The sequence below is a fragment of the Artemia franciscana genome, chromosome 7 (assembly GCF_032884065.1).
Source record: "Artemia franciscana chromosome 7, ASM3288406v1, whole genome shotgun sequence".
Classification (NCBI taxonomy): domain Eukaryota; kingdom Metazoa; phylum Arthropoda; class Branchiopoda; order Anostraca; family Artemiidae; genus Artemia; species Artemia franciscana.
The window spans coordinates 33,429,052-33,449,840 of NC_088869.1; the positions used below are offsets into that span (position 1 = coordinate 33,429,052).

Here is a 20,789-nt window from a genome sequence, read left to right on the forward strand (position 1 = left end):
ATATATATATATATATATATATATATTTCGAGACATTTCGAGCTTTACTTCTTCCTATAGCGAAATTGTCCATCCCAAGTAAAGATAACATATCCTCGATATTCCATTCCTCAGGAATTAACTGGAATACGTTCTAGGAACTGACGAGGAACCGGAAAATTTATTAATATATATATATATATATATATATATATATATATATATATATATATATATATATATATATATATATATATATATATATATATATATATATATATATATATATATATATATATATATATATATATATATATATATATATATATATATATATATATATATATATATACTAGCTGTTGGGGCACCCCAACACCTAGTTGGTGGGGGCGCTTTGCGCCCCCCCAAGCCCCTCCGCGCGCGTAAGTCATTACACGCCATATTAGTTGCGCGCCATTGTAGTTGTGTCCCTGTGTCCCACCTGTGAATATAGATATATATATATATATATATATATATATATATATATATATATATATATATATATATATATATATATATATATATATATATATATATATATATATATATATATATACTAGCTGTTGGGGTGGCGCTTCGCGCCACCCCAACACCTAGTTGGTGGGGGCGCTTCGCGCCCCCCCAAGCCCCCCCGCGCGCGTAAGTCGTTACGCGCCATAATAGTTACGCGCCATTGTAGTTGTGTCCCTATGTCCCACCTGTGAATATAGAAATATATATATATATATGGTTTTAACTACGTAAAACTTGCGAATATACAACATTCTTTGCTGTCCCATTGTCTTTGCATATAAATAGATTGTCAGGTTATCCCCCTGTTTCCCCCGGTGTCCCCGTTGTAGTTGTGTCCCTGTGTCCCGGTCGTCATTTATATTCCCTGTGTCCCGGTCGTCATTTATATTCCCTGTGTCCCGGGTCCCGGTCATCATTTGTATCCCGGTGTCCCGGTCTGTATATACATTCGTTTTTTAGTTTTGTTTTTCTCCTTTATTTTTTTCCTTTTTTTTTCTTTTTTAGCTTATTTAGATTTTTAGATTTTTTAGTTTTTTTTATTAGTTTTTAGTTTTTATTTCTTTTTAGTTTTTTTGTCCCGGTCGTCATTTATATCCCCCTGTTTCCCCCGGTGTCCCCGTTGTAGTTGTGTCCCTGTGTCCCGGTCGTTATTTATTTTTTAGTTTTTTACCTTTTTTTAGTTTTTTTAGTTTTTTAGCTTTTTTATTTTTTTTATTAGTTTTTAGTTTTTTTGTAGTTTTTGCCTTTTTTTTAGTTTTTTTAGTTTTTTAGCTTTTTTATTAGTTTTTAGTTTTTTTTGTAGTTTTTGCCTTTTTTTAGTTTTTTTAGTTTTTTAGCTTTTTTATTTTTTTTATTAGTTTTTAGTTTTTTTTGTAGTTTTTGCCTTTTTTTAGTTTTTTCAGTTTTGACGTCACCTGATCCAGTTTTTTCAGGTGACGTCACCTGATCCACGATCCACAGATCCACAGACAACTTATTTTTATATATATAGATAGTTTTTTTTTTTTACTTATGTCCTGGTCGTCATTTATACTCCCTGTGTCCCGGTGCTTTGTTGATTGCTAATCGAACATTCCTTTTGTCCTGGTCGCTTTCTCTTTGAGTGTCGTCATTTATTAGTTTTTTCCTTTTTTTTTAGTTTTTTATTGGTTTTTACCTTTATTTTAGCTTATTTTTCAGTTTTTTCCTTTTTTTTAGTTTTTTTTTATTTTTTATTTTTTTTAGTTTTTTACCTTTTTTTAGTTTTTTTAGTTTTTTTAGTTTTTTAGCTTTTTTACTTTTTTTATTAGTTTTTAGTTTTTTTTTGTAGTTTTTGCCTTTTTTTAGTTTTTTCAGTTTTTTTTTTAGTTTTTTATTGGTTTTTACCTTTATAGTTTTTTTAGTTTTTTAGCTTTTTTATTTTTTTTATTAGTTTTTAGTTTTTTTGTAGTTTTTGCCTTTTTTTAGTTTTTTCAGTTTTGACGTCACCTAATCCAGTTTTTTCAGGTGACGTCACCTGACACATCCATCCACACATCCACAGACAGACAACTTATTTTTATATATATAGATATATGTTTTTAACTACGTAAAACTTGCGAATATACAACATTCTTCGCTGTCCCATGGTATGTGCATATAAATAGATTGTCAGGTTTACCGACTCTTGAACAAGCAATATATAATTGTCCATGGGAAAACAATCCGTATTCAGATCTATACCTCATTATTCTAATGATTGCCCTTGAGCTTTTTTGATGGTGATTGCTAATCGAACATTCCCTGTGTCCCCGTCGTCATTTATATATCCCCCTGTGCCCCCCGGCGTCCCCGTTGTAGTTGTGTCGCTTTTCCCCAGTCGTCATTTATATTCCCTGTGTCCCGGTCGTCATTTGTGTCCCGGTGTTTTTTTCTTTTTAGTTTTTTACCTTTTTTATTTTTTCCTTTTTTTTTAATTTTTTTTCTTTTTAGTTTTTTTTCTTTTTTTAGCTTTTTTCGCGCCATAACCGCCATTGTAGTTGTGTCCCTGTGTCCCACATGTGAATATAGATTTATATATATATATATATATATATATATATATATATATATATATATATATATATATATATATATATATATATATATATATATATATATATATTTATATATATATTTAACTACGTAAAACTTGCGAATATACAACATTCTTGGCTGTCCCATTGTCTGTGCATATAAATAGATTGTCAGGTTTACCGACTCTTGAACATGCAACATATAATTGTCCATGGGATAAACAATCCGTATTCAGATCTATACCTCATTATCCTGTGTCCCCGTCGTCATTTATATATCCCCCCTGTGCCCCCGGCGTCCCCGTTGTAGTTGTGTTCCTGTGTCCCGGTCGTCATTTATATTCCCTGTGATCCGGTCGTTATTTGTGTCCCGGTGTCCCAGTCTGTAATTTCTCTTTGAGTGTTTCCCGGTCGTCATTTGTGTCCCGGTGGGACACCGGGATATATATATATATATATACTAGCTGTTGGTGGGGGCGCTTCGCGCTAACCCCCCAAGCCCCCCCGCGCGCGTAAGTCGTTACGCGCCATATTAGCTACGCGCCATTGTAGTTGTGTCCCTGTGTCCCCCCTTTGAATATAGATAGATATATATATGTTTTTAACTGCGTAAAACTTACGAATATACAACATTCTTCGCTGTCCCATTGTCTGTATATATAAATAGATTGTCAGGTTTACCGACTCGACTCTTGAACATGCAACATATAATTCTCCATGGGAAAAACAATCCGTATTCAGATCTATACCTCATTATTCTAATGATTGCCCTTGAGCTTTGTTCATGGTGATTGCTAATCAAACATTCCCTGTGTCCCCATCGTCATTTATATATCCCCCCTGTGCCCCCGGCGTCCCCGTTGTAGTTGTGTCCCTGTGTCCCAGTCGTCATTTATAGTCGACAAACATGACGTCAGTCGACACAAAAACATGACGTCAGTCGACACACACGTCCCAGTCGTCATTTGTGTCCCGGTGTCCCAGTCTGTAATTTCTCTTTGAGTGTCCCGGTCGTCATTTATATTACCTGTGTCCAGGTCTGTATATACATTCGTTTTTGAACTGGTATATGATGAAAGAATTTTTTTGTTTTTTTCCTTTTTTTCTTTTTAGTTTTTTTTTGGTTTTTACCTTTTTTCAGCTTTTTTAGTTTTTTTTTCTTTTTAGTTTTTTTTTGTAGTTTTTACCTTTTTAGTTTTTTTTTAATTTGTATTTTTATTTTTTTTAGTTTTCCTTTTCTCCTTTATTTCAGTTTTTTTCCTTTTTTTAGTTTTTTTTCAGTTTTTAGTTTTTTCAATTTTTTTAGTTTTTTGTTAGTTTTTAGTTTTTTTTCTTTTTATTTTTTTTGTAGTTTTTACCTTTTTTTAGTTTTTTTTAGTTTTTTCCTTTTCAAGGTTCGAACCTGGAACTTCTCGGACCTAGAACCTGGAACATAACGCTTTAACAACTCAGCTAATTCGGCATGAATACATTTATCTTTTTTAGTTTCTTTTTTTATTATTTTTTTTTTTTTTAGTTTTCTTTTTCTCCTTTATTTTTCAGTTTTTTTCCTTTTTTAGTTTTTTTCTTTAGTTTTTTTTATTCCCTGTGTCCCGGTCTGTATATACATTCGTTTTTGAATTGGTATATCTATATATATATATAAAAGCTATATTTATAAAAATAAGTTGTCTGTGTGTCTGTCGAGTGACGTCATGTCATCATGTCATGTCGTCATGAAGTTAGTTGTCGTCATGTTTGTTATGACGATGACGTCATTAAAGGTATTTAAGAAAATCGTTCAAAGACAAATTTTTAATTGTAAGAAGATCGTGGACGGAAAAATGTTTAATTGTAAAATGACTGAAGAACCTACAATGGCAACAGCCGAGGAAGCTGCTCAAAGAGTCTATGCCAAAAAACTTGCGGCTGATAGAGAAAGTAAGAAAAGAAAGCGTGCCGAGGAATCACAAGAAGAGCAAGAAAACAGGCTTGCGGCTGATAGAAAAAGTAAGAAAAGAAAGCGTGCCGAGGAATCACAAGAACAGCAAGAAAACAGGCTTGCGGCTAAAGAACGCGAAACCGCGCAGTTAGATGAAAATCCACCTGGACAACGAGAGTCAAAACATATCAAAACTGAAAATGATAGCGATGATGATTGGGTTTGGGATTTTGACTTGGATAAGGTCATCAGTGCCTACCAGATTTTAGTTAAAAAAAAACAAAGGTTCAGCGATATGTATTTCATAGTGACGCTGAAAAATAAAGAAGAAAAAGAAAACTGAAAAAAGAAAAAAGGTAAAAAACTAAAAAGAAAAAACACTAAAAGAGAAATTACAGACCGGGACACAAATGACGACCGGGACAGAGGGAATATAAATGACGACTGGGACACTCAAAGAGAAATTACAGACTGGGATACCGGGACACAAATGACGACCGGGACACAGGGAATATAAATGACGACCAGGACACAGGTATTTAAGAAAATCGTTCAAAGACAATTTTTTAATTGTAAGAAGATCGTTGAAAGAGAAATTTCTAATTTTAAAATGACTGAAGAACATACAATGGCAACAGCCGAGGAAGCTGCTCAAAACGAATGTATTCAAGCTGAAGTAGCTGAGTTGGTAAAGCGTTATGTTCCAGGTTCTAGGTCCGAGAGGTTCCAGGTTCGAACCTTGGCTTTAGCATTAATACAAAAGAAGAAAAAAAACTAAAAAAGGTAAAAACTACAAAAAAAATAAAAAGAAAATACTAAAAAAACTAAAAAAGCTAAAAAACAAAAAAAAAAAACTAAAAAAAGGTAAAAAACTAAAAACTAAAAAAGAAAAAAAAACTAAAAAAAACTAAAAAAGCTAAAAACTACAAAAAAACTAAAAAGAAAAAAAAACTAAAAACTAATAAAAAAAACTAAAAAAACTAAAAACTGAAAAAGAAAAAAAAACTAAAAAAAGGAAAAAAACTGAAAAATAAAGGAGAAAAAGAAAACTAAAAGCCGGGACACAGGGAATATAAATGACGACCGGGACAATCAAAGAGAAGTTACAGACTGGGACACTGGGACACAAATGACGACCGGGACACAGGGAATATAAATGACGACCGGGACGCTCAAAGAGAAATTACAGACTGGGACACTGGGACACAAATGACGACCGGGATACTGGGAATATAAATGACGACCGGGACACAGGGACACAACTACAACGGGGATGCCGAGGGCACAGGGGGATATATAAATGACGACGGGGACGCAGGGAATGTTCGATTAGCAATCACCATCAACAAAGCTCAAGGGCAATCATTAGAATAATGAGGTATAGATCTGAATACGGATTGTTTTTCCCATGGACAATTTTATGTTGCATGTTCAAGATTCGGTAAACCTGACAATCTATTTATATGCACAGACAATGGGACATCGAAGAATGTTGTATATTCGCAAGTTTTACGTAGTTAAGAACATTTATATATATATATATATATATATATATATATATATATATATATATATATATATATATATATATATATATATATATATATATATATATATATATATATATATATATATATATATATATATATATATATATATCTATAACGAAAAGAGAAATCTTTTCTCTTTTATCTATATTCATAACTTCACTTCTCAATTGTGTACCATATAATACGCAAGCACTACTATGACTTGGAAATACTCTTTTATGAAATTATAATACCCTAACCGCAGAGCCCCTTCAATCGAATCATTTATCCATCTACTCGTTTAAAATAGTTTAATGTCCATTTTTTCATCCCAAAGCGAATATAATCTCAAAACTTTTTTTCTTTTTGCTGATAGTAAAGAAAAAGCCTAACGTTCGGTTCGCGCCCATGATTTTAATACTTCTAATTAATAAAAATATAGACAGAAAAACGGGTATAATATTTACACTACGGATGTAACGGGTCTACGGGTGTAATTGTAAGATTGAGAGCACTCAAGGCATGCACGGACACAGGAAGCTTCCGTCCCCAGTTCCTAGGAAATCTTAAAATTTCTCGGAATTTCTAGGCACTTTTTATTCAAGTTATCAACTAAGTTTGTGTTTATTGTTGTCCCTCCCCTTTAAAATCCGACCCAACCTCTATTAGGGATGGAATGGAGAAGTCCCTAAGTTTTCATCAAGATATATAGCAGAAGAGGTTGTTGGATCTCAACTATGCAAAGTAAAAACACATGTTCAAGATGTATTTTTTAGAGGTCCATATCTGACTCGATCTCTTCAAACACAGGAGGAAGAACTGAGAGGAACCCCTAAATCTTGTCACCAGAACATCTAAAAAAGGGATCCCCACATTTTATACAAACTTTTTAGAAAGTAGTAGTTTCAATAGAGAAACTACAAATTTTAAGTCGTCCGAATAAAATTAAAATATCCCAGTAACGCCTTTTGGTCTGGGTTCAGAAGCTGAGGGTAGGTTTGTAGCTATTATTGAAAAATATTGTTCAAACCATTGAAATTAAAAAAACAAACATTGAAATTAAAAAAAAAATCTTCAACCTGACGTTAAACAGAGATACGGGTGAATTTGGCCTGAAAATTTATTATGATTCACTATGGTCAAATAATACAAATTTAGTTATTCTTAATACCATTGACCTTTGTTTACCTGATAATGAACCTTCACATAAAAATCGAGTCAATGGACCAGGAACTGGGAAAAGAGACTAGCATCTGTAACTGCTTTGAAGAAAATAAGAGCGCTAAATAATATGTAATTAATTAATTGTTTTGGTTAAACGTTGATGTTTTACTTGAATTATTTTAGTTTATATGCTAATGACGGCCACTGTATATGTGACCGAAATATCCAGAGCTTTTTGTTGTTGCTTCACTTTGTTTTGTTTTCTGCTATTGAACTGTGTAGGTTTGTATTCATTGAGCATATTGTAAGCCTGGTGGAACTTTGAACCTCGAAAATTTTTCAAGTTCACCAACATCTTTGGAATAGGCTGACTGTAAATATCTGAAGTCCATTACTTCTTTTGGTTTGGGATTATTGAGCCTATTCCAGGTCCCATAAGTAGATTTGTTCTTGCCTTATCGAAAATATCCCAAGGTCTTTAGCTCCTTCGGTATGGGCTGATCGAAAATAGAAGTTATGAAAATAACAGTCGAAAAGCAAGTCAATTTAGTTATATGATAAGGTTCTGAAGCAGTCCTAAAAAGTTGGTCATTAAGGTTCTTCAGTTAAAGCAGCTTGAAATGTGCATAGTGTGGCAGCTATGGCCGATGGAAAAGTTATTATCGTTGTTTTGAAAGTCGAATAAAAAGTTGCACTAGGAAACTAACGAAACTTTTTTAGGAACAAAAAATCTGCCTGTAAAAAAGAGGTAAAAAAACTGAAACGACAGACTATTTCGAAAAATCATTACAGGGAATCAGCCTGAAAAGCTATATTAAAAGCAAAAATTAAAATAAAAACCACGTCACTTTAAAAAATAAATGAGAATTGCCAGAAATTTTATGAAGCTAATATTTTTAGCGATATTTGTGCTAAAATCATATGGAATGGACGAGATATGATTCCACTTCAAAACGAACAAATGACAGGCTTCATACACTGTTGAGCTTTTGGGTCTATACTCCGCCCTCTGTAATCTTCATTTTTATACAATTTTTTGTCTTTACCTTTCACGTAATTTTGTTGTTTTTCTATACGTTCTTGAATCCCCCTCCCCCATCTTCCCTGAGATTGATTTATCTGTATATACCTGATCGAGATCATGTATTATAATTCTTGTTGAATGTCAGATTTGCGTCAATAAAGTGTGTGCAAGGGTTTCACAATTAATCTAGTTAACTAGCATTTATGATGCAATATTTGTTTACTTCTACTTGGCCCACTATTACAATCAGTACATTACGTATTGACTTCTGTTTTATTTAAACTTAGTTTGATTTATTTCGTAAAATTCAATTTTTAGAGTGAGATTTATTGATATATGTTGCACTTAACTCCTGTTGAATAATCTTGCGTGTTTGTTCAGGGGGGAGGGTCTATTTTACTAAAAAGGATTCTTGTTATTTTTTCGTTTTGTCAAAATTGAATACACGTTATCATTATGTGCACGGTTTTCGTATATCTTATAAGTGGCTCAGTAGAAAGGAAAGGCCGAGCAAAAGAAGAAAATTTAATAACAAATAGACGAAAAAGCATCGAACAAGATATCCAATTTTCACTTCGTTTTATTACAAATATTAATATCTTTCTTTTACTGAAATCTTCTTTACAGGCTTCTGGATGGAAAAAGGTAAGGAGTGTTGTGAGTTGGTCACCATTCATTCAGACATACAAGAAGCAGAGATACCCTTGGATACAGTTAGCTGGCCATCAGGGTAATTGAGAATCATTTCTGTCTATCTGTAGTTTCTTCGCCTATATTATGTTACAAAAGATATAATATGCTCCTCCGTAGCCTACATAATATACCCTTTTGTCTTTTTCAGCTTTAAAAAAGAGATTCAATTAGAAAATGAAAATTTTTATTTTCCATGGAAAGTAAGGACCGGGCTGAGAAGTTCAAACGAGCAAAACTCACCCTCTTGCTAGGAGAATACGCGCTTAACCAAGCTAAAAGTGAAATTAATAAAAAATGAAGCCAAATCGAGTAGCAGCAGCAAAAAAAAGAATGAAGCTTAATTTTAAACGAATAAAAAATTATGCGAATATATATGATGCCACCGCCTCCATTAAGCCACCCAAAAAGCTGGACTGCTATTTGGCTGGAGTGGCAAAAGTTAGAGTGTCACGAGTAGAAATAAAATCCTTTAGTAGTTCAAATTTAACCACTGGTGCTACTAAAAACTTACTGCAGCTCCAAACCACCTGAGGCCGACGCAGCACACACGCTCCTCCTCCATCCCAACCTATTCAAAGCCTCCCTCTTTACACCCTCCCAGGAAATTCCCATTTCTCTTTAATCTTTCCTTACGACATCCTCCCACCCCGTTTGGTAGTGACGTGCTTTTTGTTTGGTCTCAGACGGTTGGCCAGCAAGGACCATCTTTGGCAATCTGTCATCCTTCACCCGCAAAACCTAGCCATTTCAACCTGTCTCTCATTATAGGCTTAGAAAACAGGATTGAATAACATTTTTTACAGCTTACAGTTTGTAAGCTTATTAAGTTATTAAATATTATCTTTTATAGGGTACTTTATAAAGTTATTCAAACTTAAAACTGGCTTAGAAGTTCAAACGAGCAAAAATCAGCCTCTAGGAGAATACAAGCTTAACTGAGCTAAAAGTAAAATTAACCAAAACTGAAGCCTAAATCGAGTACCAGTTAGAAAAAAGAATGTATTTTTTTACAGCTTACAGTTTGTAAGCTTATTAAGTTATTAAATATTAGCTGTTATAGGATACTTTATAAAAGTTATTCAAACTTAAAAAGGGCTTAGAAGTTCAAACGAGCAGCACAGTCAGACAGTCATCCCATACAGCTTATGCCTACCTCTTAAAGTACTTGATGCTTAAAGCTGTTGAATAGTTAGACTGTTTCTCTAGCGGTAATCAATATCTAAACATATACCAACAATACAGTCCTTTTCCATGCCCATGTTCACCGCTTAAATGTACGGACAATGTGAATCGTCAAACGGACAGACTTTCGATAATCTTAAATCGTTTGGATATCTCAAAAATTTTCGATAACTAGCAACTTGATCTTCTTCCGCATAAAATGGTAGTATTCTCCCCGCAAAACAACAGAAAACGCTGGTTAATTAAGAAGTTAAACGATCTTCTTCAGGGCAAAATTATAGTTTTGCCACAAAATGGCGGAAAATGCTGCTTTGTTGTGTCACAATGTTTTAGCCACTTTGAAAGGGCACTAGAGCACTTAATTTCCGTTTGAAAGAGTCTCTTCCCCGCTCCCGATTTTCGAGCACATCTGATCAATACGATCACCCTTCGTGAAAAAAAGAAGAAAAAACAGATGAACGCTCATCCGTGACCTTTCTTCTAAAAAAAAAAAATAGTAATGCCAAATTTTTTTATTCCTGCAAAAAGAAACTTGGAAGGGGGACCTATACAACAGGGTTCTCTGATAAGCCGAAATTGACGTTGTAATTTTTACCAGGATCTCTTGCCGTTTTGGGGTGTTTCCCCCCTTTTGTAAAATCAGCTAAATTGTCTCAAGTTCATAGCCTTCGATGGGTAATATTAAACTTTATTAATTTTATATAGACTCCAAAATCTGATTCTTTTGATATATAAATTGTTATTGTACCTCAGTTTTCTTTTAGAGTTTCAGTTACTACTAAGCCGAGTAGCGTCGTACTTAAAGCTTGTTAACCTGAACTGTTTTATTAGAAACATGTCAGATTCATTAGTTTTGAATTTGCTCATCAACAGTTATTAGAACAAGAAAATTGGATCGATACTTCTGGCGAAAAGTTGAAGCTTCTTGTGCCCATTTCAAGTATCAAAATGCACCCATCACAAAGTACGCTTTCTGCAATTTTGTGTCCCAAAACAACAATTATGCCCTGAACACTACCAAGCAAAAATTATCTCATAGTCAATATATCTAAATCTGTCGATAGCAAATCTTCCAGCTCCAGAGAACATGCTGCAACGTGGTATCGCATTTCTCCCTAGTATGCAGCTAATACAGAGTGAACGATTATTATTGACAATTTTTAATGTATTCCTAAGGCCCGAGACACAATAAGGGTTTTTTACCGAGCGTTTCTGATATGTTTATTGCGAAAAAACAAGAGCTAAGAGCTCATATGGCACTTGTGACGAGGTCAGAACAGCCAAAAGCCAAGAGCTCATATGGTATGAGCTCTGGTAAAATTCTAAGAATCAAAAGATTGCTTTAAAAGGAAAATCAGAAGCTTAATGCAGGTCGGGATTTGAAATAAGAGCTCTGAGTCACGAGGTCCTTCTAAATATCAAAATTTATTAAGATCCGATCACCCACTCGTAAGTTATAAATACCTCATTTTTTTCTAATTTTTCCTCTCCCTTCAGCCCCCAGATGGTCGAATTGGGGAAAACGACTTTATCAAGTCAATTTGTGCAGCTCCCTGACACACCTACCAATTTTCATCGTCCTAGCACGTCCAGAAGCACCAAACTCGCCAAATTACTGAACCCCTCCCCCCAACTCCCCCAGAGAGAGCGAATCCAGTACGGTTACGTCAATCACATATCTATAACTTGTGCTTATTCTTCCCATCAAGTATTATCCCGATCTCTCCACTCTAAGCGTTTTCCAAGATATCCGGTTTCCAAGGTTTCCGGTTTCCCCCTCCAGCTCCCACCAATGTCACCAGATATGGTCTGAATTTAAAATGAGAGTTCTAAAGCACAAAATCCTTCTAAAGATCAAATTTCATTAAGATCTGATCACCTATTCCTAAGTTACAAATACCTCATTTTTTCTAATTTTTCCGAATTACTCCCCCCCCCCCCTCCAACTCACACCAAAGAGAATTTTTATTGGATGCATTTGGGAAAATGGTGTGGGCGGAATTTTCTTTCAATGGCAGTATAATTTCTGATTTCCAATCAAATCAGCCCTACCAAAGTTTATACGACCATCCCTTCCATTTGAAGTGCCTCTCGGGAAAAATCGGAGTTTTATGGCATTAAGGTTGGTGGGTGGAGGCTAGTTGCCATTGGATCACTTTTGACTTTTAAAAAGGGAACTAGAACCTTCAATTTCTAATCGTTTAAGTACCTTCTGAATTTTATATGACCACTTTTTCCATAAAGACCTTATTTGCCCCCCGGGTCTTAAGTTACAACCCTTCCTCTGGGTTTTGGAAGGAGGGGTATGTTGAGCCCAAAGTTTTGTCTTTTGATCGTTGGACTATTTTAAACAAAATGGCTGTCCGAAAATTTTGATTGGATGCATTTGGGGAAAAGATGGGAGGATTTTGCCCGCCCATCACTTTTGAAGAATCTTAAAAAGGCAATTGAAAATTTTAATTTCCAGTTAAATGAGCCACTTCTGATGTTTATCCGATCACCTCTTACATGTAACCTTATATCCCCAGGGGTATAACTTACAACCCTTCCCCCAGGCTCTAGAGATCAGTGTTGACCCATGGGTTTTTGTTGTTCGATCATTAAACTATTTTGAAAAAAGGCTATCTTAAAACTTGGATCAGATGCACTTGGGGAAAAGGGGCCTTGGGGGTGGGCTAGTTGCCGTCCGATCACTTTTGAGTCTTAAAATGGGCACTAGAAATTACGATTTACAATCGATTGAGTTCCCTCTGCAGTTTATGCTACCATCCCTTCCATGAGAACCCTATATGCCCCCAGCGTATAATTTACAGCACTTGCCCCCAGATTCTGGTGGGCTGTGTTGTCACCGGAGTCTTTTGTTATATCATCTTTAGTATGTTTTGAACAACTTGGGTGTCGAAAAAATTTGATCTGACACATTTGGGGAAAAGAGGGTTGGGCAAAGGGGGAAGGCTAGTTGCCATCAGATCACCTTTGACTCTTAAAAGGGGAATTCGAACTTTCAGTTCTAAACAATTGAGTCCCTTCTGAGTTTTATGGGTCCACTCCTTAAATAAAGCTTTAAATACCCCATGGACGTAAGTTACAACCCTTGCCCGGGCTCTGGGGAGACTGCTGGCCTCGAAGTTTTGTTGTCTGATCATTAGACTCTACCAAACAAACTGGCAATCTCATAATTTTGATCGGATGTATTTGGGGAAAAGAGGGTAATTATGTGTGTGGAGGAGGAGGGTAGCTACCCTCCGATCCCTCTTGACTCATAAAAAAGTATCTAGAACTATCTATTTCCAATCAAATGAGTCACGTCTGAAGTTCATACGACCTCCCCTTACATAAAAATTTATATCCCCCAAGGCATAACTTGAAATACTTGGCCCTGGGCTCTGGGGGGATGTGTCGACCCTGGAGGTTTTATCATCTTATTTTGAACTATTTTTAATAATTTGGCTGTCTCAAAATTTGTATCAGATGAGTTTGGGGGGAAAAGGGCGTGTGGGAGGGCTAATTATCCTTATTATCCTATTAATTGTCCTATTTCTTTTGACTCTTAAAAAGTGAACTAGAACTTTCAATTTTCAATCCCTTCAATTTTCAACGTCCCTCCTATAAGAACCATATATGCCCCCAGGGCATAACTTACAACGCCTGCTCCTGGGCCTTCCCCCGGATGGGGGGGGGGGGGGTCGACACCAGAGTTTTTGTTATATGATCTTGGAACTATTCGTTTAACATGTCAAAATTTTTATCGAACTTATTTGAGTAAAAAGGGGCGTGGAAGGAGAAGCTAGTTGCCCTTTAATCTGTTTTGATTCTTAAAATGTGAAATTTATCTGTTAGTTGTAAATCAAATGAGGCCTCCCTGAAGTTTATACGAGCATTCATTCTATAACAAGCATACATGTGCCCAGGGCATAATTTACAACGCCTGTCCCCCGGGCCCTGGGGGGCTGTGTCGACCCTGGAGTTTTTGTTATATGATCTTTGAATTATTTTTTAGCAAAATGGCTGTCTCAAAACTTTTATCGGATATATTTGGAGAAAAGGGGTGTGGGGGTGCTAGTTGCTCTCTGATCACTTTTGACTCTGAGAGAGGGCACTAGATCTTCGGATCTCCAATCGAACGCTATAGCGTTGCATCTATAGCGTTGCATCTGGTTTGCTTTAAACAGTAAAATTGTTTTTGTTTCGCAAAGCGAATGGCAAATAACATTTTTGAAATTACCAACTGTTTGAGTGGTTGGGTTATAAAATACTTTAAGGAAGGCACTTGAAAGTTGAAACAGCTCTTTGTAAAAAGCTAATGATGTTCCTTTCCCATATAAAGAAAATTATGTTCATTTCCTTTGAGAAAAATTGCGCTTTCAAACTCATGGTAAAATATTCGCATCAAAGTCAAGACCAAACTCTGCAATACAGAGAAATGAGCTAAAAAAAAAGAGGAGAAAATAGAAAGCGGTGAAAAACCATCATAGTGCTGTTTTTAGAAGGACCATGTCAATTTAAAAAAGTTATGCTTTAGATTTAATCCGAACCCAACTCAAGGTCAGGTGCTGCAAGACGGAAAGGAAAAGGAACTTAAAAAAAATGAAATAATCAATTAGATGAAAACCATCAGTGCTGGTTTAAAAACGATCGCATCTACGATTAGTTTAATACGCTGCGAAATATTCAACTAAAATGTGGTTTGTGGTTAATCTCAGTTGACGCATTTAATGACGCAAGGATAAGGAAAAAAGAGAATTGTGGAACACTGTCAAAATATTCTGCCATTTTAATCGAATATTTTATGTACTCTGTAGAAAAAGTGCAAATCTCTAAGAATGTTAAAGCAGCATTAAAAGTACTGGCCTCCTAGTATTGACCCTTTATCTTGTTTTGAAGAATAGGCTCTGCGTTGCTCATATTTTTTTTTTACCATTTATGACATATTCCAAGTTAATCAATTTGAATCAGCCATTGGCCGCATAATGAACTAATCCTAAAACAATTTCAAACTTAAGTAAAATAAGTAAATTAAGCTAACATTAAGTAAAATCTACGCCATTGCAGAATAATTGTAGTTGAACTGCTAAGTTTCTGGGATTTAACCACCAAATCTAGACTTTCACGTAAAAACCGTATAAGAAGTTTTTTCCCCGGACATTTTTTTTTTTATTCAATTCCATATTCTGCCACCTATTGTTGTCTACAATTTCTTAAGTAACTAATCCATACTATTTGTTTCTAGATTTGTCTATATAGATTGGTGACACCCATAGAGGTGACTTTATTTTGTTTTGTATCTGATAGGTGTAACACTTATAGGATACCTCATTGAAGACAAAGCATTTTGAAGTTTGATTGTATCGATTTGTGACACCTTAAATTTTGCCAACAATTACTTTCTGATTGGTTCAAAATTACTGGGCGTGTGTAGGAACAAGAAGACCTCGATGAAGGCAAGCACTGTTGAAAACAACTTCTTGTACTGACTTAAGACACCCAAAAATACCCCCAAATTTGTTTTGCATCGGATCGGCTTTTAACTTACTGGACATACATACTGGGCAAAAAATAAAAAATAAAATACGAAGAAAAAAAATCTAGAAAAATTGTTTCAAGTGGACTAAGATGCGTATAATTAATTGGTGTCTTCAGCCTGAAAAACTGAAGATCACAGAAAAGACCAGAAATCACGCAGATTTTCAACCCATGTGGATAAAAATCCCCTCCCTATGTACCCAATCTTTTATAGTAGAAAATACTATTAAAATTATTGCATAATTCTTCAAACATTCTGGCCGAATATACAAATTTTGAACATTCTGAACAAATTTTGAACGTTCTAATTCTTCGAACATTCTGGCCGAACATACAAATTTTGTCTAAAATTTAATTACAGTCCGACATTATATATATATATATATATATATATATATATATATATATATATATATATATATATATATATATATATATATATATATATATATATATATATATATATATATATATATATATATATATATATATATATCATATATATATATATATATATATATATATATATATATATATATATATATATATATATATATATGCATATATATATATAGTTCAAGATAGGGATGAAACCTTTTTAATTGACAGAGAACAGATATGAAATTCAAAAATTTAAAAAAAAAATAATTTAAAAAAAGTTAAAAAAAATTATATCTATTCAATGTCAATTAAAAGGTTTCATTCCTATTTTGAACTGTTATATTTTCGTTATATATATATATATTACATAAAAAACTAGTTTTTTTTAACTGAAAGTAAGGAGCGACATTAAAACTTAAAACGAACAGAAATTACTCCGTATGTAAAATGGGTTGTCCCCTCCGCAATCCCTCGCTCTTTACGCTAAAGCTTTTAATTTGTTTTAAAAAGCAGAATTGTGGCAAAGAGTCAAACTTTAGCGTAAAGAGCGAGGGATTGCGGAGGGGACAACTCGTTTTATATACGGAGTAATTTCTGTTCGTTTTAAGTTTTAATGTCGCTCCTTACTTTCAGTTAAAAAAAAAAGTTTTCTTATGTAATTTCTGAACGTTTTTGAATTAATGCATGTTTGATTTTGGCTCTCCACACATAAATTATTAAAATGAAATTTGCACATTAATTCCTTTTTTGGCTAAATGGCTTTCTCTTAGTTTTGATCAGATGATTTTGAGAAATAAGGGATGGGGAAGGAGGCCTAGTTGCCATGCAATTTTTTGGTTCTCTGATACGCCAAATGCGATGGTGTAATTTTCGTTAAGATTATGTGACTTTTAGGGGGTGTTTTCCCCTATTTTCTAAAATAAGGCAAATTTTTTCAGGCTCGTAACTTTTGATGACAAAGACTAAATTTGATGAAACTTATATATTTAAAATCAGCGTGAAAATCTGATTCTCTTGATGTATAGTTTAGCATCAAAATTCCGTTTTTTAGAGTTTCGTTTACTATTGAGCCGGGTCGCTCCTTACTACAGTTCGTTACCACGAACTGTTTGATATATATATATATATATATATATATATATATATATATATATATATATATATATATATATATATATATATATATATATATATATATATATATATATATCATGAAAAGAGAAATCACCAATGCAACAGCACAAACACCAAAAAAAAAAAAAAAAAGAGACAGAAGGAGAAAAGGAAGACTGTTTTCCTAAATTAGTGATTAATATAGACCAGCACTTGAATGAGGCCTTAACCCTACTCATCCATACAATCACATAGGTCAAACAGCATAGCCATACACAATCAACCATAAAGAATAATCCATGGACAGGCAGTCATGTCGTCAATAAGTATAAGTCGTCATTTACCAAACAATAGAAAAAATAATAAAGACAAATAATTCAGAGGCAACAACCCAACACAAGGGCTCATCAGGAGAATACACTGGCCTATATAGGGTTTCGCCACTCTAAATTCTCTACCCAGCCAAGCGTTGTGGCTTCCACAGAATATCCATGGCATCCCCGTGTCAGGTATCACCCTCAAAATGCATGCCTATGAAAGAAAAAAAAAACAACTAACGTAAAACAACCAAGTAACACCAAAACAAGCTTATCCTGTCAATATATCCCTCTTTTTAGCAACAATATGTAAACTAAATATAATAAATTTTACCAAATCACAAATATTAACACATTGCAAAAAACCTGAATGAACTAAATAATTATAGAATTCATCTTTACCATGTGGCTATTTTAAAAAAAAAAATCCGCTCAATTAGAAAGACAATTCAAAATAAATGGCGCTGCAAAAGCAATTCTCGAACCTCCGAAATTAGTTGAAAATTTCTTTAAGTATTTCTAGATAATTCTTTTGATATTTATTTAAAAGTTCGTTATAATGAAAACTAAATTTTTTAAATTGCCAAGTTAATTTATTTGCAGAAAAACCTCTTGATATTAATTTTTGGCTTAAGATTTTATATCTATTTTTAAAATCAATATAATTACTACAAATCCTTGCATAACGAAGTAACTGTGAGAAAAACGCTGAATATGTGATATTTGAGTGTATATTACTTTCAGTAAACGGGAAACTAATCACTTCAAAATCAAAATCATCCGTTTTATTATACATTTTAAAACTTAATTTATTATTATCACAAATATTAATATTTAAATCTAAGAAATGATCTTCATGACCAGCGCCATGACTAGGTTCGAGAATAAGCTCTGATGGATGTATATTTTTAGAAATATCAATGAAATCCTTACAATATAAGACCAAAATATCATCTAAATATCTTTTATTGGATTATATTGGATATATTTTATTGGATTATTCTTATCCATCATATATTTATATTCTAGTTGACTTAAAAACAAGTCAGTTATAAATGGACTGGCATTCCCTCCCATGGGAATTCCCACAATTTGCTTGTACAATTCACCACCAAATCTTATATAAGTATTGTATAAAACAAATTCTAATAACTCAAAAATCATATCCAAGCTGTAACATCTCAAGTTAACTGTAGTATTAAAGCAATTTGTCCATATAGCTTTTTTATTAAAAGTGTCTATTTTTAAGAACCTTTTACTAGATAAGAGGAAAGATTTCTTGATAACAGTTTTTAATTTATCAAACACTACATTAGGCTAAGTGATAAATTAGTATACATTGTCGCAAAATCGAAAGACTCAATTCTTTTAGCTGAAACCATTGTTAAAGAATCTATCACCTGCAGTGAATTATTAACACTCCAATATGGATTTAAAATTCGAAAAATTTTTAATACCAGAACAATAGGTTTTAAGTTTATTTACAATTTCCTTTAAAATTAAAGAGAGGTCAGTAGCAGCAATGCGGGTTGGACATTTAGCTGCCCCAGCAATAAACCGTGGTTTAGGGGGATTCTTATGAAATTTTACAGTCCAATATAGGAAAGGGAACTTTTTATCATTGTCATTTATTTTAATATTAAAATTTTTAAAAAGTATTTCTTCAGTCTTTTCAATTAAATTCTCATCCTCTATATTTACCTTTTCGTAAACATTAGTTGTGCATAACTCCCTTTTTAAGATATCACAATACAGCTTCTGACAAATTATGGCAAAATTATTATTAGCTTTATCCACTGGCACAATTACAAATTCATTCTTTAGATTAGCAATTGCTTGTTTAATCTTCGCATTATAAAATAATGATTTAGTGTTACTATTTTTCAAGTTAGAATATATTTATTTCTTATTCTACTAATAATTAAATTCTTCCAACTTTGAAAACTCTCTTTATTTTTATTCTCTTTCTTACTCCACTTATCAATAAATAAATCAAAATTATTTTCCAAGCCATCAAGAACAATCGATGGTTTCAGATGATGAGAAAGACGGAAATTAGCCCCTTTATTCATTATAATTTGAAGATCATCTTGCTTAATTATTGACAAGTCCCCTGTTATAACATGTTTGTAAGTAGGATTTACAAATGGGCCAAGTTGCTTACAATTACAAACCGGTTTCCAATTTATATCACTATCTAATCTTTTTAGTATTAAATTATAATTAAAAACAATTTGCCCAATAGTTTTTGAAAATTTATAAGTTAAAACTGGACTATCATTATAATTCAAATTACTAGGAAGGGCCTGTTTCACATGCCGCTGATTTAAAATTTCTGGTAAACTAATATCTTCAATCTGCTTACAAGTAAAATTAATAGGTAAATATAATCTGTTATCCTTATTACTAATCTTATCGAACTTTTTCTTTTTTGAAATAAATTTCGTTTTAGTTAGAATGCAAATTGTATCACATATTACTTTAAAATTATAATCAAGAGCTGTATTATTCTTAACAATCCAGAAAAGTTTGATTAAATTCCTCTTGGATAAATTATTTAGACATTTTATTACAGAAATCATACCCCTAGATTCAAGTAGCTGGCATAGATCTATAGAAAGCATATGTACATCTAATTCATTTTTTCTATTATTTTTCCTATGTCCTCTTGATCGTTTTTTACGTTTAGTAGGACACGTAAAAGAAGGATGGTCCATAAAACCATCAATACATTTAACAACAACATGAGACATGTCACCATATTTTGCTACACGATCATTTAGCCCAAAAGGATAAGCTGTACCAAGAGTATGGATCCAGAAATCCTCCTGTTTACGTAGTCTATTATTCTTCTCTTCTTTATTTAAATTTTCTAAAATTGTGACAGTTATATCTGATATGGAACATTTACCATTATTACAATGTTGAACTAGATAGTTATTAGTTTTTTCATTATTAACTGTTGTCTTATGTCCAGAAAATCTTTTATATATATTATTAGTTGTTTCCCCCACATATTGTAGGCAGCATTTATTACATTCTAATAGGTAAATTACATTGGTTGTTCTACAATTAACATTACCACGTAACTTGCATGCAAACTTTTTTTTATACAATGTACTCTTAACAGAAGTCCGTGGGACAAAATGATCTTGGCAAAGAAAACAACGACTCTTACACTTACTAACTTTCAAGAAATCGTTCCGAGTTCTGAGGCTAATATTTGTGTTTTGTTGCATAAAAAGTTATTGAAAATAAATCCAAAACAAACCAACATCCAAATCAAAATCCCACAATCAAAGTCCAAAAAACATGCCAAGGTCAATAGGTCAATAGGTCAATAAATACATAAACAAAAACATGAAAGAACATGAA

General features: G+C 33.3%; 1 protein-coding gene across 1 annotated transcript in view; it reads left to right on the plus strand.

Moving 5' to 3' along the window:
- The window catches only part of LOC136029185 (inositol-trisphosphate 3-kinase B-like), an 89,947-nt gene that overhangs the window by 32,635 nt on the left and 36,523 nt on the right, over positions 1 to 20,789 (plus strand). The window contains exon 4 of the mRNA XM_065707310.1: positions 8,833 to 8,935. Within this exon, the coding sequence (XP_065563382.1) occupies positions 8,833 to 8,935 (103 nt within the window). The remainder of the gene's footprint in view (positions 1 to 8,832; positions 8,936 to 20,789) is intronic.